Below are 16,142 nucleotides of genomic sequence, written 5' to 3'. Positions count from 1 at the left end.
ACTATTTAACACTTATCAACTAAAGACGATGCAAATGATGATTCTCCTTGTCCGTAATAATAACCAGAATGCAATGCTTTTTTAAACCACTAGAGGTCCTTCTTTATTCATTGCTGACACGCCTACACTCTGCAACTGGGAAAAGACTTTCAACAGGGGTCAAAAGTCATTATCAACTCTAAACAGAGATTTGGGACAGAGACTCAGGAATGCAGGGGTCAGGCAGTTTGGGGTTTGGCCAGGGTAACCCCCAACTCTGGTCAGGGTTGTTCCCTGACCTCCCGCACTGCATTGTGGGATGCTGAGGTGAACTGGGAGACCAGAAAGTGGTCTTGTCACGCTGTGAAACGTCTCTTAATCTCTTAATCCAACGTTGACGGCTTGGCTGTCCTGTTTCTTCCTGCGTATGCATCATGAGGTTTGGAAAACAAAAAGAAGAATTTGGATTCTCAGGTTTGTGGGAGATTAGATTGTAAACACTGCATGACTATCTGGCTTGCCAACTGAACTCAATGAACAGGAACAGTCTAGCACGCACCTGATAAGAAAGGCGTCACTGATAACAAATCATTCAATGAAAGTAGATAGAAACTAACGTAAAGGTTGAGGTTGCCACGTGAACACAAGACTTCTTGACCTCACACAACCTTTGATATCTCTCTGTATTTCCAAACAATAATTATTTCCTGGTCACATTTTACAGTGCACTTCCCCCAGATATTGCTGCCTATCGCCCCACGTTCCTCCTCACCCCACCCAGGTTTATTCATAGTCTGTTTCCCAGGCTCAACCAGGAAGTTGGCTTCCATCCCAGGATTTCGGGGAGAGACAGGTAGCACTGTAGGGGGTCACAGGAAGTGATGTCGCTGGTCCATTTCCCAATGGGTGAGGTCGCTGAGAGGGGCAGTGCAGCGATCCCTTCAGCACCAGAAGCATCCAGACTGGAGGAAAGAAGAAACACTGGAACTTGTTGGTTAGCCATGTGAGAGGCTGTCTGTCTGTCACCTACCTGATCTTTCTAATGATGCACACGCCATGTTCCCATCCTACAGGAACTAATCAGCATGCAGGCTCCAAATTTCATTATAAAAAAGACACAAACCACTTTTGGTTTCACCGGTTTTATCATCAATAGCAACCTTTCACAAGCACGCAGTACACAAACAACACCGGTTAGATTTGTAACCTTCAATCAATAAGTTAGGCTCTGTGCACCGTAACAGTATATATCTACCAGCACCAAATGTCCTTCTACTCTACAAAAGGCAACATGTTGAAAATCTTTGATTTCAAGGACAGTGTTGAGTTTTTTTTTTACCCTTCAAAAAGAATGTGGGATGTAGATCTTCCCAGTGGCTGCTGTAGCTGTGTGTGTAACAGGTGCATGTCTAAAGGCTTGGCGTGAGAACGTCTTGATGACCAAACTCCTGAACACCGCAGCGTCTGTCAGTTAGGAAACACGCTCCCGCCGTAACGAAAACAAACAAACCCCTCAAAAGCTGCTCCCTACAGACATGACATCTACAGACACAACTCAGACAAACGCCTGCATCCATTCCAGACAAACAAGCCAAACTCAACGTCTTCCCTCCCCCCCCCACCCGCTTCAGTTATCTTTTCAGACGTAAAGACACTTGTGATCCTTCAGGTTCCTCAGGTAGGAGAAACTCTTGCCGCACTTGTCGCACATGAACAGCTTCTCCCCAGTGTGGATCTGTAGGTGAGCCTTCAGGCTGTTCCCCTGGTTGAAGCTGCGCCCGCACTGCTCGCAGCTGAACGGCTTCTCTCCCGTGTGGATGCGCTGGTGGCGGTTCAGGTTCCCCGTGTTGCTGAAACGCTTCCCGCATGTGTCGCAGCTGAAGGGCTTCTCCCCGGTGTGGACGGCCTGGTGCGTCTTCAGGCTGCTCTGCTGCGTGAACATGCGGCCGCAGGTCTCGCAGGTGAAGGGCCGCTCCCCCGTGTGAGTCTTCAGGTGAGTCTTCAGGTAGCTGGAGGACTTGAAGGCCTTCCCGCAGAGGCTGCAGGTGTGAGGCTTCTCCACTGTGTGCTGCTCCTGGTGGGAACGCAGGTGGGCCAGCGAGGCCAGCGGCCCGCCGCACACCGAGCACGTGCAGGGCATCTCCGCCACGTGAGACTGGAGGTGAGTCCTGAGGGAGTTGACGCAGGCGAGGCCGGCGCCGCAGGCCACGCAGGTGAAGGGCTTCTCGCCCGAGTGCGAGCGCTGGTGCATCTTCAGGGCACTGCGCTGGATGAAGCTCTTCCCGCAGGTCTGGCAGCCGAAGGGCCGTTCCCCCGTGTGGATGCGCTGGTGGGCTTTCAGCGTGTCCGCCTGGTTGAAGCTCTTCCCGCACGTGGCGCAGCCGAAAGGCTTCTCGCCGGTGTGGATGCGCTGGTGCCGGTGCAGGTTTCCGGGGATGCTGAAACGCTTGCCGCAGATCTCGCAGTCGTAGGCGCGCTCGCCCGTGTGCACGATCTGGTGCATCTTGAGGCCGTGGGCGCGGTTGAAGCTCTTGCCGCACTGGTCGCAGCGGAAGGGCCGCAGCCCAGCGTGGAGCCTCTGATGGTTCCTCAGCAGCTGTTTGAGGGTGAAGCCCTTCCCGCACACGTCGCAGGTGTGCGGGCGCTCGCCCGTGTGCAGCAGCAGGTGAGAGTCCAGGCTGCGCTTGAAGGAGAAGCCCCTCCCACACTGCGGACACAGGAAGGGCTTGTCCGAGGCGGCGTGGAGCGCCTGGTGGGCCTTGAGCTGCAGGAGCTTGCTGAAGGGCTTCCTGCAGTGTTTGCAGCTCAGCTGGGGCTGGTTCTCCTTCCTGGGGCGGCCTCGCCGGGCGCTGCCGGCCCGGGGGCGGGGGAACCTCCTGGGCCTGGCTGAGGCCTCCAGGCCCCCTGGCTCCCCCAGCTGGTAGTCTGGGTCACTGTCGTCCTGGTCTCGGGGTTCGGGGAACAGGCTGTCGTCGGGGGTGGCGTGGTCGAGGTAGGCCTCCAGGCCTTCCTCTGTGATGATGACCCGCTGGATCTTGTCCTCACCAGAGGAGCGCTGGGAGGGAGAGATGGAGAGGGATGGAGAGAGAGGAAGGGGAGGGCTTTACAGTACTGTGCAGATGATCTGTAAAGACCATGGTTTATCTTTTATCATCTAGATGATAATGCTCTCTGGAGTGTAACCTCTCATCCATCAGTTTAACAGGAATATTATATTTACTTTACTATAACAGGTACCTCATATTTAACAGGAAGCTCATATCTAACAGGAAGCTCATATCTAACAGGAAGCTCATATCTAACAGGAAGCTCATGTCTAACAAGTACCTCATATGCTCGTCCTTTCCACAGGTGGATGATGGGGGATCGTTTCACTTCCGAATCATCTGCGATACGGACTAAAAGAAAAAAAAAGACCACAGCAATCGATATCCAGACCAAAATCTACGGCTTAGTAACTTCTCCAATCACTCAACACAAACACAAACCTAACTTGATCCGAGTAAGTGGCTAAAGGAAAGAGACTCACATTTAGACAGTGGTCTGCAACCCAGCTGTTGGAGAGCTACCGTTCTGCGAGGGTTTCGCTCCTAGACTAATCTAACACGCCTGCTTCTAATAACTAAATAACGAACTTGTTACAACTTAAGGTTGGAGCAAAAACCCTCCTGGAGGGCAGCCCCCAGGACCGGGATGGTCGACCCCCAAAACCAACAGTCCTCACCTGTTTGTGTCCTGTGACTGATCTTGGCTTTGTCGCCACGGTGACCGTTTTCCGAAGTGCCCTCCCTCCCACCGCTGCCTTCCAGAAGGGTCCGTAGCTCCGTCTCCATGGCTTCCAGCCGCGCCCTCAGATCCTCCTTCTCCATCTCGCTCTGGGACGCCTCCAGACGCAGTACAGCCGAGCACTCCTGGAAGAGCTGGCACAGCTTCTCCATCACCCCCTGGGCCAGCTTCTCCATGAAGGAGGCGAGCTGGGTGAGCTGGAGGAGGAAGGAGACAAGGAGGAAGGAGACAAGGAGGTAGCGTATGGGTTGACAGACATATCTTAGTGGCTAGTACATATTATTGACTAAAATGCATCATGCACTATTCACTTCATTTAGCTGAAGAATCTAAAACAGTGCCGGGGTATACTTGATAAACTTTGGGTAGCTTTAACCAATCGCTAGCGTAGTTTGAATGTACCCTAGACACAAAACAGATAGATACTTCAAAATGGCGCCTCATTAATTCATTGCCATTGATGGCCTGGATTCAGAACACTTATCTACAATTCTTCAAGTAAATCAACAGGAAAAACTAGCACATGCACAGAAGAATGTATCAAATGACAAACATTCGATTCAAAAAACCGGATAGCTAGCGTTGAACTACTCCTTCGCTAGTTGTTCTATTTCTATGTTGTTGTTATCAGCTGGTCGTCTAGACAGATGGGGAGGGATCAAATAATGTCAAGATTTCTCTTTACTGTAACATGCATCGTAACAACGTTATCCACGCCTTTGTACCTTTTCGTTTGGGCTATTTGTGTGGTCGTCTGCTGTTTCCACTTCAGACCTAGATGCAACACAGCCGTCCACAATTGTGCTCATTTCTGCAACACTGGCTTTGACCATTGACTCCAGAATAGAGCCAATCTGGTCCTGTAAAATTGACATATTTGCCAATGGTTACATCCAGTCTTCCTGGTGGACTCAGGACAATTAATATCAACACTACTACAATGTAGTATTTGCTATGACAGCTACTTTGCTAGCTTAGCAACAATGCAGTGCTATCGACTATCGCGAAAAGACTCGAAACATAACCCAACATGACCTGCTTACTGTTCCGGATCCTGTGTACTTCAAAATAAAGGTTCGCGTGTAAACTCGCTCGTGAAGGCCACACCTGCAACATCGAGACACCGTTCGGTCTTTATGTATTTACATTAACTGTAACCCAAATATGTGTGCTAAAACAAGTTATTAAATGTGAAAATGTTATGACATTTTTATTTTATTGCTGACAACTCTCGACCTGTTTCACAGTTCCAACAACAAAACACCTCAGAGTAAAATCGTGCGCCGAAACAATGACCTAAAAAATTCGATTACAAGCCAATTATTCGCATCGGGGAAAGAAAATCGTCTATGGCATCCAAATCTAGTTGAACAGAGTTGTTGTTGGCAGCTTGTGTCATCTTTGCACACACTTGTGCTCTTTGAAGTTCCTTGCGTAGGCAAAGCTCTTTCCGCACTTGTCACAGAAGTACGGCCTCTCTCCCGTGTGCACCTGCATGTGGGCCTTCGCGTTGTGTGCCTGGCTGAACTGTTTCCCACACACGTCGCAGCTGAACGGCCTCTCTCCCGTGTGCACCAGCATGTGCCTCTTCAGGTTCCCGCTGATGGTGAACGTCATGCCGCACATGTCGCAGGCGTACGGCCTCTCGCCCGTGTGCGTGCGCGCGTGCAGCCTCAGGGTGTTGGGGAGGCTGAAAGCCCTGCCACACACGCCACAGGTGTGGAACCTCTCCCCCGTGTGGGTCTTCTGGTGAGTGACGCAGGTGGCCTTCTGGGAGAAACTCCTCCCGCACGTGGAGCACTGGTAGGGTTTGGCGCCCGTGTGCACCAGCTGATGCACCTTCAGGTTCCCCACAGAGCTGAAGGTTTTCCCGCAGGTGTCGCAGCCGTGCAGCCGTCCGGGGGCGGCGCGGCGCGTCCCGTCCTCGCCGTGGGCCCGCTGGTGTTTCCTCAGCGAGCAGTTGTAGACGAACGTCCTTCCGCAGACGTCGCACATGAACGGCTGCGAGCCGCCGTGCACCTGCATGTGTCCCTTGAGGACGCTGCGCTGGTGGAAGCGCTTCCCGCACACCGTGCACGCGTGCGGCTTGGCGCCCGTGTGGAGGAGGCGGTGCCTCCGCAGGTTGGTGAGGTGGCCGAAGCGGGCCCCGCAGTCGTCGCATTTAAAGGCCCTCAGGCCGGTGTGAACGATCTGGTGGGACTTCAGAGCCCGTTCCGTGACGAAGCCCTTGTCGCACTGGTCGCACGTGAACGGCTTGTCGTCGGCGTGGATCCGACGGTGGACGGAGAGGTAGCTGGCTTGGGAGAAGCTCTTCCCACAGGTGGGGCAGGTGTACGGCTTCTCCCCGGAGTGAACCCTCTGGTGCACCGCCAGGCTGTTCCGTGTGGTGAATCCCTGGCCGCAGGTCTGGCAGACGAAGGGCTTGACGTCGGCGTGGACAAACCCGTGACACCGCAGCGCCTCCTCGCCGCGGAACGACTTCCCGCAGACCTGGCAGGCGAAAGGCCGGCCTTCGGAGTGCCGGCGGACATGCCTGCTCAGAGACGCCTTGTAGACGAAGGTCTTGTGGCAGCGGGGGCAGCTGTGAGGCTTGTCCCCTGTGTGGACCCTCTGGTGATGCTCCAGCACGCTGCTCAGACTGAAGCTCCGCCCACAGACGTCGCACGCAAAGGAGCGTCTCGCTCGCAGGTTTTTGCGGAAGACCTGTTTCTCCGGGGTCCCTGGTGTCTCTGCACCCGGGTGCCTCTCCTCTCGAGGGCTCTTGGGGCTCACGGGGCCCCGTGAGGGACGATCACCGGCTGGTTGGTTGTTCTCAGCTAGCGAAGGCGGAGTGGTGGGGGGTCGGGTGGTCTCTTGGGATGAGCTTTCTCCAGGCGCACTGACGACATCACAGGGATCTGGAGAAGAAAAACAATGTTTGGGTGAAGAACATTTATTCATTTAGCAGACGCTTTTATCCAAAGCGACTTCAAAGAGAGAGCTTTACAAAGTGCATAGGTCACTGATAATAACAACAAGATAGCCCCAAAGCAAGAAAAACTTTTGGGACAAGGTCCTCACACGTTGTCATGGTTACACAAAATCCCTTCACCTTCCTCGCTGGCTGGTTCTGTGTCTTCCGAGTTTGCCTCGATTTTATCTGGCGGATATATGTTGGCCCCATCCTGAAAAAAAAAACGAATAAATGAAAAAAGGCATGATAAATGGTGGATGTCCTTACAACACGAGTGACGTCCACCCACCTGGTTGAGGTGCGCAGGTGAGGCCGTTATTCCGTTCAGCTCGAGACGTTTCCTCAGGGTCTCGTTTTCCTGTTGTAGGCCGGAGGAGCACTCTGAGAACAGCCTGCATAGTTTACGAACCACCTCTTTCGTCAACAGCTGGATAATGGACGGCAAGTGCGCCTGGTAACACGAAGGAAGAGTAAAAATAGGGCCAATATCAGTGAGTTTATTACTTCTAGTTCAACCACACTGACCTCTTGAGGTAAATACAGAGTAGACCTGTGTGTTGCCTTGAGTTTATTGACAGCTGTAGATACACTTGCTGGCTAATGGGCTATTCTTGATGGACACTTTCAACGAACGACTTGTTCTACAGCTTACAGGCAATGTGACCTGCCTAGAAGTCTATCTTTGACAAAAAGGCGCCGTACCTGTTTCTGGGGGCGATCCTTCACATTAGCTTTGTCTTCTCGAATACAAGATATTTCACTGCACGATTCCCTACTCGACTCATTCCCTGTTCGGCTTATTTCAGCAAGTGCACCCTCGACGAAAATAGACAATATTGAAATTGTTTCCGTTCGAAATGTGTCACTGAGAGACATTTTCTGTATATTTAGCAGACATTAATATGATCATTCTTGAACCAAAGATCTATTCCGATATGAGAAGCTCAACATAAACCAAAGTAGGTTATCTCGTTCGAACCATTTCTATGAACTTCTACCAGTTACATATTCAACTTCCGGTTATTCTGATATTTCAGAATAAAAGCCAGCGAGATTCAAGTACAAACCGAGAAAAACTTCCACAATATTGAACAGGGGTTTATTAACTAATGAATAACTTTGTACAAGACAATACAAAGTAACAGTATCGTCAGAATCAGTCCCCAGAACAAAGCTTTACATTTTGTAAACAGACTGTTACAGTCAAGGCTAAATTAGCAGTAAGAAACCACAAGTGCAAAACCTGCAATCTTATAAATATTTGCTTTGGCTTTAATATAAAAATAAATAATAATAAAATAAAAGATTTAAGACATTTGTTAGACATACTATTTATTTTTTTACTTTCTGAGTTCCAGAGCTGGCTAAAGATTTCTGAATCACATCCTCACAACTGTGTCTTCTGAAATGTCTCACATCAGAAAAGCCTTTTCCACATTTCTCACAGGAATGTGGCCGCACCGCTGTGTGGGTGTGCATGTGGGCCTTGAGGTTGTTGGTCTGGCTAAACCTTCTCCCACACACCTCACAGCTGTAACGCTTCTCTCCCGTGTGCACCCTGACATGTCTCTGTAGGTTCCCTCCGGCCCGGAAGGCCATCCCGCAGGTCGCACACTTGAAGGGCTTCTCCCCGGTGTGCACCCGCCTGTGGGACTCCACGTCCGACTTCAGAACAAACTTCTTTCCGCAGACGTCGCAGGCGAAGGGCTCGGTGCCCGTGTGCCGTTTCAGATGGTACTCGTAGGAGAACTTCAAGAGGAAGCGTTTGTCGCACGCCGCGCACTCGTAAGGCAGCTCCGCCGCGTGGAAAGTCTGATAATGGCGGCTCAGGACGTATTTGGTGGCAAAGGCTTTCCCGCAGAAGCTGCAGGAGTGCTCTCGGGGACCCGGGGTGTGGTTGTCTTCGTGTCTCCTCAGGTTAGCCAGGGAACTCAAACTCCTCAGGCACACTTTGCAGCTGAAGGTTTTTTTCTGCTCGCTGTGAACCGTCCGCTTGTGCCTCAGCAACTGGAAATTGAAGGAGAACTTCTTCCCACACGCGTCACACATGAAGTCTCTGGAATCCCTGTGAACCGACACCAGGTGCTCTCTGAGGGCCGAGGACTGAGAGTAGACCTTCCCGCACTGCTCACAGCCGTACGGCTTCTCTCCGGTGTGGATCACCATGTGTCTGGCCAGGTTTCCCGAGTAGGAAAAGCAGACTCCACAAGCCTGGCACTGATGTGGCTTCTCTCCTGTGTGGACCAGCCTGTGCTTGGAAAGGCCTGGCTTTGTTCTGAAAGCCTTGCAGCAGTCCGGGCACTCAAACGGCCGTTCGTCGCTGTGAATCCGTTCGTGGCACTTCAGGTGGAAGGAATGGCGGAAGTTCTTCCCACAGGTGCTGCAGACGTAAGGCCTCTCACCTGTGTGAATGGTCAGGTGATCTTCCAGGTAGTGTTTCTGGGCGAAATCTTTTCCACAGGTGGGACAAGTGAACGGCTTCCCTGACGTGTGCGCGAGCTCGTGGGATTGTAACCGTTGTAGCGTGGCAAACGTCTTCCCACACACCCTGCAGCCGGAGCGCTCTGCGTGCTGCCCGCGCATGTGGTTACCGAGGGAACCGGAAAACTTGAACGTTTTCCCGCACTGCCCACAGACGTACGGCTGCTCCTCCGAGTGAAAGCGGCGTGTGTGTTTCTTCAATTCGGCGTAGTAACGGAACTTCCTGTCGCAGACGTCACATTTCATGTGTTTATCCTCTGCAGCGAAACGAGCGTCCTTCTCTGGGTTTTCGGTGTTCACTGACGACGCTGGGACACGTGTGGGGAAGCTGTGCTCTTGGGCAGAGCCAGGCGCTGGGTTCTCAGGGAGGGGATCCCCCTGGTGCCCAGGGCCCAGGACGGCCTCTCTGGAGGGGCCGGCCTCGCTGACAGAGCTGGGCTCTGCAGCGTCCAGGGAGCACTCATCCTCCATGGAGGCAGACTCCACCAGAGGTCCACTGTGTACGACTGAAAGTCAAGAGAGGAAGAAGATTATGAAAACACACAAGACTAAGAGACGGGTCTTCAATTGTTTGACAAGATTGATTTTATAATTTCCAGGCCTACATGTGTTACCACAAAAAAAAAAAATATATATATATATATAATAACTACTAGGCTTGTGTGATGCATTAGTAGAAAACTGTAGAATGGCAAATTGAATAGGATATCATACCATTTCCAGGACTTGAGATATCAAGCTCTGGGTTCAGCTCACTTGCATGGGTTTGTGTCTGCAGATTTAAGGTAAGCGCTGTGCTTGACTTCAAATTATTTTTCTGCTTCACAAGGCGTTTTGAGGCTGTGTGCAATTCCCTCTTCATTTCCCCACGTCCAGAGCGTTGAGTCGAACTTCTTCGGTTTGTTTGACAAACCTCTTCTGCTGATATGGAGTCTTGCACTGCAAGCAAAAGACAAGCCGACATTAAAGTATTACTATGCTAATAACTCAACGCTATTTAGATAATGATATAGCCTATATATGTGGGTATGCGCTTTTGCTAGCCGTCTGACCTTTATTCCTCGCAAGGTTCAACCGCATAGTTTCCTGTTCGCTGTCCACCCGTGCCACCTTATCTTTCCTAATGCCCAGCTCTTTTTCCATGTCGGACAACCTGGCGTTCAGAATGTTTCCGGAGTGTACGATGAGCTCCAAAAACAGACGGCATAATGTGCGGATAGCTTCCTCCACCATCAAATTCATGATAGTGGAAAACTGCCCCTGAAGTGTAATTCAGACAAAAGATGCAACAGCCGGTTTAACTTGAATTGTACGATACTACGTTATTTACGTAACAAGCAAGAAAACGTGCAACTTGATAATTGCTACAGGTTGCTATATATAATTGGTATAACTTTTTATACTTTAAAGGTGCCGTTGTGTACTCATTCTTACCTGCCAGTTTGGATTGTGTGCGACGACGTTCAATTCCACCACAATCGCTTCAGTTACTACCGCCATAATTGACGTTGCCTGGGACTTGAAAGTTTCGAGAAGAAACGTTTTCATTTCTTTTGACATCTTTATAATAGCAGCAAGTTTTACACTGGTGTGTATAATACTTATTTACAACTGTCATGGGTTAAACTCTGAACCCCTGCTTATTTTGTCAGCTGCAGCAGTTCCGATCCAAAACAAACTGACAGCGGAAGTAGTTTCCTCACACCGGAAGTCGTTGGATGTTGACAACATGGAGGGCTGTGCCCGTGACTGCCCCCAGCGGTCATTAGCAAACATTTCAATGGACAATAAATCCGTGTGTCTGGAAAGGCACTGTCCAAGGCAATTGTAGACTACAAGTGCAGGCGAAAAGTTTATAGTATTGTCACAGTGACAAAGAATTTAGGTGATGTAGGCTTCAGAATATCACGAACAGACGGCAATTTCTTAAAATGTTTGATTATTTAGGCCTATTTTAAAGGTCAATTGCCATGGTTTGTTTACAATTCAATAACAGCAATACACAATGTTCTCTAGATCTGTGTCTTCTTCACTGGCATTCATAGAGACCTGAAACAATCCAATTACGCCTCAACGTTTTAATCTCTTCTAATTAGATGATTGCACCCTCCATGATCAGAGACCACAAATGTGACACAGGGTTTGTAAATCAGGTTAATTTTATGTCCTAAAACACTATTCATCCAACACAATTTTTGATACAAGATTCGCTCTCCAATCAAAAGTGCAGTATTCATCTAAATTCAATCGAATCAAACCATCAGAGAATTTCAATTAATCACAAATGACAAATACCCAAAATAATGAGATAATCGCACAATAAACGATATGATCAATAATCCTTTGAGGGTTCAGCAACAATAAAGTAAAGACAACACTCATTTGAAATGATGAATCCTGTGTATATTATACATTCATAACAGTTGGGCTGAGAGTTCACACTCCACTACAATAAATATGTTTATTGGTTGATAGATAAATAGATGGTTATGATTTCACCCACTCATACCCATCCAAATCACCATCTGGGGTTTTTAGTTGCCCATGCCTCACACAATGTAAATAAAAACTATTATGTTTTCTCACATCAATATCTTAAATATAATTAAGGACGAATCAACATAGAGATGACAGAAAATCTAAACTGAATTAAAGTACCATCGATTGTGCTTTTTTTTTAAATCATGTGCAACTACAACAATTTTGAATACAGTTTCACTCATTGTGTATAACATTGTCAGCACGTGATTAAACGAATGGACATGGTCATGGGATCGGTAATCAGTTCCAAGCAGGTAAGGTCTGTGGATGTGTTGTCGCTCCTTGGAAAGGGGTTCGAAGACCGGGCCAAGCCAGTCTGGGTTTCCTGTTTTCTCGTCAGTGACGGCCAAAAATCGGCCAAACTCGTCTGTCATAACATTCTTATTAGAAAGCTGGCTCGGGGAGGTGACGGGTGAAAGGTCAAAGTTGCATTTTTTCATGTGTCGTTCCGTTTTCCTGATCCTGACGGGCTGTCGGCTTCCGGTGATTCGGACGCGGGCCGTGCTCTGTTGTGATTGGCTGGTCAGCTGTTACTAGTGATCTATCCAAAACGCTCCCTCGGGAGTCCAAACCAAGCCCTCCATGTCTAGCCACAGCTCCTCCTGCTCCGGCCCCAGCCCCAGCCTCACCCGCCCCAGCCTCACCCGCCCCAGCCTCACCTGCCCCAGCCTCATCCGCCCCAGCCTCACCCGCCCCAGCCTCCCCAGCCTCACCCGCCCCAGCCTCTCCCGTAACCAGATTGGCACTAGTCCTGTCAATGAGCTTCTAGTAGCTATCGCGCTAGTCCTGGGCTGAAACGACAACGCAAAGAGCCAAAGAACAGCGCCGGCCGGGAGAGGAGGAGGAGGAGGAGGAAGAGGAGGTGAACAATCCGGGTTAGAGCACGTCATCCGGCGCCTCGGACACGGGGGCGTGTCTCTTGCGGCGTGGGCGGAGGCTGGAGAAGCAGGAGGAGGCGGAGAGTGCCAAGCGACTGAGGCCCAGGTTGAGGCAGTGCACCTCGGAGGTGACGGGGACCTCGGAGAACAGGGCGCGGTCGCGGGACAGTCGCGCCAGCGTATCGCTGTTCTCGATGTCCTTGACGATGTTCAGGATCTCCTGACGCTCCGCCTGCCGGGTCATCCCCCGGATGTTCAGCATGGCCGAGATGTGCTTCTTCCTGCGGAGACAGGAAGCGGAAACAGAGAGTTGGTGTTTTCTTCTTCTACATTTTGATTAAGTTTGACGGCTACATTTCCCTCGAGATCAATAAAGAAAATCATCTGCCTGCCAGCCTGCCTGTCTGAGTACATTGATGTAAACAAACAGAATTCCTTCTTATGTTTCAACTCCATTGCTCGTCACACAAAGGAACTGAAAACAAATGCAACAAAGGATTCTTTATTTAGCTTCTCGCTAGAGTTATGAATCAGCGTCCGGCCACATATTCACGTGCACAAACTTTCCAGAACTCTGTGTGCCCACCTATTACCATATATGACCCCGGCGTATGTGCGAGCGCATTAGACTACTGTACATGACAGGAACCGTCGTAGTAGTGTTCCTGATTGGGACCAGGTTCCCCATAGCCCTGGCCTCTAAAACCTGAGTGTGTTCTCTCCTGTGGAAAGAACCGTTCAGGTCAGTACCCAGCCTTCCCCTGGTCTGGACTATAAACAGCTAACAATACACAGCATGGAGATGAGAGTGAATGTGGAGGTGTCCAGGACAGCGCTGTGGGAATCCAGTGTTCTAAAAGCTGTTCTAATTTTGGGCCGTGTTCCAAAGAACACTCTGTTAGAGGTCAACCCCCCCCCGCCCCAGACCCCTTTCTGCTTTCCCCCAGGCCAGCCTGTTTACCTGGGGGGGTCATCAGGGGCCCTGGCCCCCGGGCCGCTGGCACATTAACCCCACTACCAGCATGTCACGCCTGAGCAGGAAGTGTTGTGCTTCTTCTTCTGCGGAGCTGGAGACCGTCTGTGCTTAACCCCTGACCCCTGCATCTTCATCATCCTTTCCCAGGAGCCACACACACGCACACACACACACACACACACACACACGCACACACACACGCACACACACACGCACACACACACACACACGCACACACACACGCACGCACACACACACACACACACACACACACACACACACACACACACACACACACACACACACACACACGCACACACACACACACACACACGCACACACACACGCACACACACACACACACACACACACTCACAGGCACGCGGTGCCTTTCATGTGTGCCTGGCAGTGATGGACAAAACTTCCCATCAAAACAAGGAAATGGCTCTTTTCTACTTTCCCCAGTCCTCCATCCTTCATCTTTGTTTTTCCACACAGGTTTGGGTCAGTTAAGGGATCCTATTTAGGAGTCGTTTCAAAGGAACCCCGTTTCACACAAGTAAATGTTTTTATGTGAGTGCATGTGTAAATGTTTGTGAGTGTGTGTGAGTGTGTGTGTATGAGAGTGTGTGTGTGTATAAGAGAGTGTGTGTGTGTGTGTGTGTATAAGAGAGTGTGTGTGTGTGTGTGTTCCTCACCGTACGTCAGGGAACTCCCTGACCAGCACGGCGACCTCCATCTGGATGGAAGGTGTGTCCTCCAGGACCACGATCTCAGCCAGGCGGGGGACGGCACTGTCCAGCCAGGAGGAGGGGGACTCCTGGGGGGGTGGAGGGGCACAAGGGTGAGAGCAGGCACATGGCTCTGTCCTGCAGGAACAGTCGGTTTTCCAGTACAAGTGAGGTGAGGGAGAAGAGTGAGGAAAGAGATAAGGAGAGAGGTTGAGGTGAGGTGAGATGAAGCAGAAAGGTGCAGGGAGGGGGAGGAAGAGAGAGACTGGGGGGGGGGGGGGGGGTCGCTGTGCTAGTCCACACATGCAGAAGACGTTCTAGAATGTCCCACCAGGTCGTTGAAGAGAGTCTTGATCTGCTTGGCCTCATCCCTCAGACGGCTAGCCAGCCTCTTCCTCATCTTGAGGGAGGTGCAGATGATTCTGCCTCTCATGATGGAGCGGAGGTACTCCATCAGCACCCGCCTGTGCACCTCCCCCACCAGCTGCTGCAGGAGGGAGGGGAGGGAGTCATAAACAAACACGCACCAACCGATAAATCCATCAATCAGCCTATAAACGTGGAGAATTTGAGGAAGGACAGAGGCATCACGAGTCGTCACGGAAACACTTTAAAGTGCGTCATGGCATGTGGCACTGGAATGTCTAAGATAGCAGACAGGAAGTTGAAAGACCAGGAAGGAAAGTCTGGAAGGATGATGGGGAGAGTATATTTGGACGCTGGAGGGCTGGGGGCCGGGGCTAGGGGGCTGGGGGTTGGGGCTAGGGGGCCGGGGCTGGGGCTAGGGGGCTGGGGCTAGGGGGCTGGGGGCCGGGGCTAGGGGGCTGGGGCCAGGACGGATGCCTGAGTCACTTTGTTACCTGGTAAGGAGCCCCATCCATCCTGCGGTACTTCTTGAAGTGTTCCTTGATTCCCGCCTCAATCTGCTCGAACGCTTCCGTGTTGTTCAGCCACCTCCGCTTCACCAACTTGTCAAAGAAGGGCTGAAGAGAGAGAGCCACAGGAGGAGAGTTATTGCACACGGAGCGGATCGAGAGAGCGAGAGGAGGAGAGTTAGGGGAGGAGGACAAGACAGAGGGAGGACGTTTTAGGGCTCCTGTTGAACCCAGCTGAGGTCGACAATTAGGTTGGGGGGGAGATTAGAGGACTAAATTGAGAGGAGAGGAGAAGAAATAGAAGAGGAGAAAAGGGGGAGGAGAAAAGTAGAGAGGACAGGAGAGGAGGAGCTGATGGGCAAAGAGGGACTAAAATTCTTCCTAACAGGAAGTGTTGCTCATTTGTACCCAGAATTCTAAAGATGTAGACTTCCTACCAGGAGACTACATCAGAATAACCCCAGAACTGTCAGGAAGATGCCTTCACACACACACACACACACACACAGAGCGGATGTGCCCAGATGCCAACAACAGCGTGGCCGTCTGCCAACCAGGGTCAGTCACATCAGAAAGTCTATTTTAAACGGCGTGAGTGTCAGTGTGTGTGTAAGAGAGACTGGGTGGGTGTATGGGTGTATGTGTGTATGGGTGTATGTGTGTGAACCTGTCTGAGAACTAGAACATACCATGACGCCAGGGCTGATAAGATGTGCTTTATATTCTGGGACACAATGCAGACAAGCAAACGCTTAAGGGTGGGTGCGTGTGTGTTAGTGTGTGTGTGTGTGTGAAGTATCTTTTGGAGTGTTTACATGTTGCAGTACTTGGAAAAGCTGTTTACGTTTTCTCAAGCCTTAAGGGAGACTGTGTGTGTGTGTGTGTGTGAAGGCCCTCACCCTGATGTGCTCATACAGCCTGTCCCCCAGTACCCTGACCCCC

The 16,142-nt window shown here is 50.8% G+C and overlaps 4 protein-coding genes across 5 annotated transcripts in view; all 4 read right to left on the bottom strand.

The window, feature by feature from the left end:
• Positions 1-1,105: 1,105 nt before the first annotated feature.
• LOC146257885 (uncharacterized) lies at positions 1,106-4,809 on the bottom strand. The gene is made up of 4 exons (XM_084674483.1): positions 4,491-4,809; positions 3,704-3,962; positions 3,307-3,377; positions 1,106-3,034 (listed from the first exon to the last, which is right to left on the bottom strand). Exons 1-4 carry the CDS (start codon positions 4,638-4,640, stop codon positions 1,619-1,621), a joined length of 1,896 nt encoding a protein of 631 aa, XP_084530609.1. The 5' UTR covers positions 4,641-4,809; the 3' UTR covers positions 1,106-1,618.
• A 155-nt stretch (positions 4,810-4,964) lies between these two features.
• On the bottom strand, positions 4,965-7,715 carry LOC146257884 (uncharacterized). 2 transcript variants are annotated; one of them, XM_084674480.1, is made up of 4 exons: positions 7,421-7,715; positions 7,008-7,169; positions 6,857-6,929; positions 4,965-6,662 (listed from the first exon to the last, which is right to left on the bottom strand). In XM_084674480.1, exons 1-4 carry the CDS (start codon positions 7,592-7,594, stop codon positions 5,161-5,163), a joined length of 1,911 nt encoding a protein of 636 aa, XP_084530606.1. In that variant the 5' UTR covers positions 7,595-7,715; the 3' UTR covers positions 4,965-5,160. The 2 variants fall into 2 exon arrangements, with proteins under 2 accessions (XP_084530606.1, XP_084530607.1); XM_084674481.1 differs by lacking the exons at positions 7,008-7,169; positions 7,421-7,715 and having other exon boundaries at positions 6,826-6,913.
• Positions 7,716-7,801: 86 nt separating this feature from the next.
• Positions 7,802-10,872, bottom strand: LOC146257883 (uncharacterized). The gene is made up of 4 exons (XM_084674479.1): positions 10,634-10,872; positions 10,252-10,459; positions 9,914-10,138; positions 7,802-9,705 (listed from the first exon to the last, which is right to left on the bottom strand). The coding sequence occupies exons 1-4, from the start codon at positions 10,757-10,759 to the stop codon at positions 8,051-8,053; spliced, it is 2,214 nt and encodes a 737-aa protein (XP_084530605.1). The 5' UTR covers positions 10,760-10,872; the 3' UTR covers positions 7,802-8,050.
• A 1,577-nt stretch (positions 10,873-12,449) lies between these two features.
• Positions 12,450-16,142, bottom strand: part of exoc3l2b (exocyst complex component 3-like 2b) — a 30,535-nt gene continuing 26,842 nt past the window's right edge. Inside the window, exons 10-14 of the mRNA XM_084675204.1 lie at positions 16,100-16,142; positions 15,186-15,308; positions 14,657-14,812; positions 14,293-14,414; positions 12,450-12,899 (exon numbers count right to left, since the gene is read on the bottom strand). The exon at positions 16,100-16,142 is cut by the window's right edge and continues 93 nt beyond it. Coding sequence (XP_084531330.1) covers positions 12,617-12,899; positions 14,293-14,414; positions 14,657-14,812; positions 15,186-15,308; positions 16,100-16,142 — 727 coding nt within the window. The 3' untranslated portion in view covers positions 12,450-12,616. The remainder of the gene's footprint in view (positions 12,900-14,292; positions 14,415-14,656; positions 14,813-15,185; positions 15,309-16,099) is intronic.

The sequence above is a fragment of the Hypomesus nipponensis genome, chromosome 15, assembly GCF_054491055.1.
Source record: "Hypomesus nipponensis isolate SF chromosome 15, ASM5449105v1, whole genome shotgun sequence".
Lineage (NCBI taxonomy): Eukaryota > Metazoa > Chordata > Actinopteri > Osmeriformes > Osmeridae > Hypomesus > Hypomesus nipponensis.
The sequence above is the reverse complement of the archived record's forward strand: the minus strand, read 5'-3'. Positions and strand labels throughout refer to the sequence as shown.

What these genes read in the sequence shown, in the direction of transcription:
- LOC146257883 (XM_084674479.1), bottom strand. Translation starts at nt 10,759, where the DNA reads ATGTCAAAAGAAATGAAAACGTTTCTTCTCGAAACTTTCAAGTCCCAG. An exon ending in CACACAATCCAAACTGGCAG is followed by an intron (nt 10,460 to 10,633) that starts GTAAGAATGAGT and finishes ATTACACTTCAG; the next exon opens with GGGCAGTTTTCCACTATCAT. An exon ending in GAACCTTGCGAGGAATAAAG is followed by an intron (nt 10,139 to 10,251) that starts GTCAGACGGCTA and finishes TTTTGCTTGCAG; the next exon opens with TGCAAGACTCCATATCAGCA.
- LOC146257885 (XM_084674483.1), bottom strand. Translation starts at nt 4,640, where the DNA reads ATGTCAATTTTACAGGACCAGATTGGCTCTATTCTGGAGTCAATGGTC. An exon ending in CAGTCACAGGACACAAACAG is followed by an intron (nt 3,378 to 3,703) that starts GTGAGGACTGTT and finishes TTTTTCTTTTAG; the next exon opens with TCCGTATCGCAGATGATTCG. An exon ending in GGAAAGGACGAGCATATGAG is followed by an intron (nt 3,035 to 3,306) that starts GTACTTGTTAGA and finishes TCTCCCTCCCAG; the next exon opens with CGCTCCTCTGGTGAGGACAA.
- LOC146257884 (XM_084674480.1), bottom strand. Translation starts at nt 7,594, where the DNA reads ATGTCTCTCAGTGACACATTTCGAACGGAAACAATTTCAATATTGTCT. An exon ending in AGGATCGCCCCCAGAAACAG is followed by an intron (nt 7,170 to 7,420) that starts GTACGGCGCCTT and finishes TCGTGTTACCAG; the next exon opens with GCGCACTTGCCGTCCATTAT. An exon ending in CACCTGCGCACCTCAACCAG is followed by an intron (nt 6,930 to 7,007) that starts GTGGGTGGACGT and finishes TTTTTTTTTCAG; the next exon opens with GATGGGGCCAACATATATCC.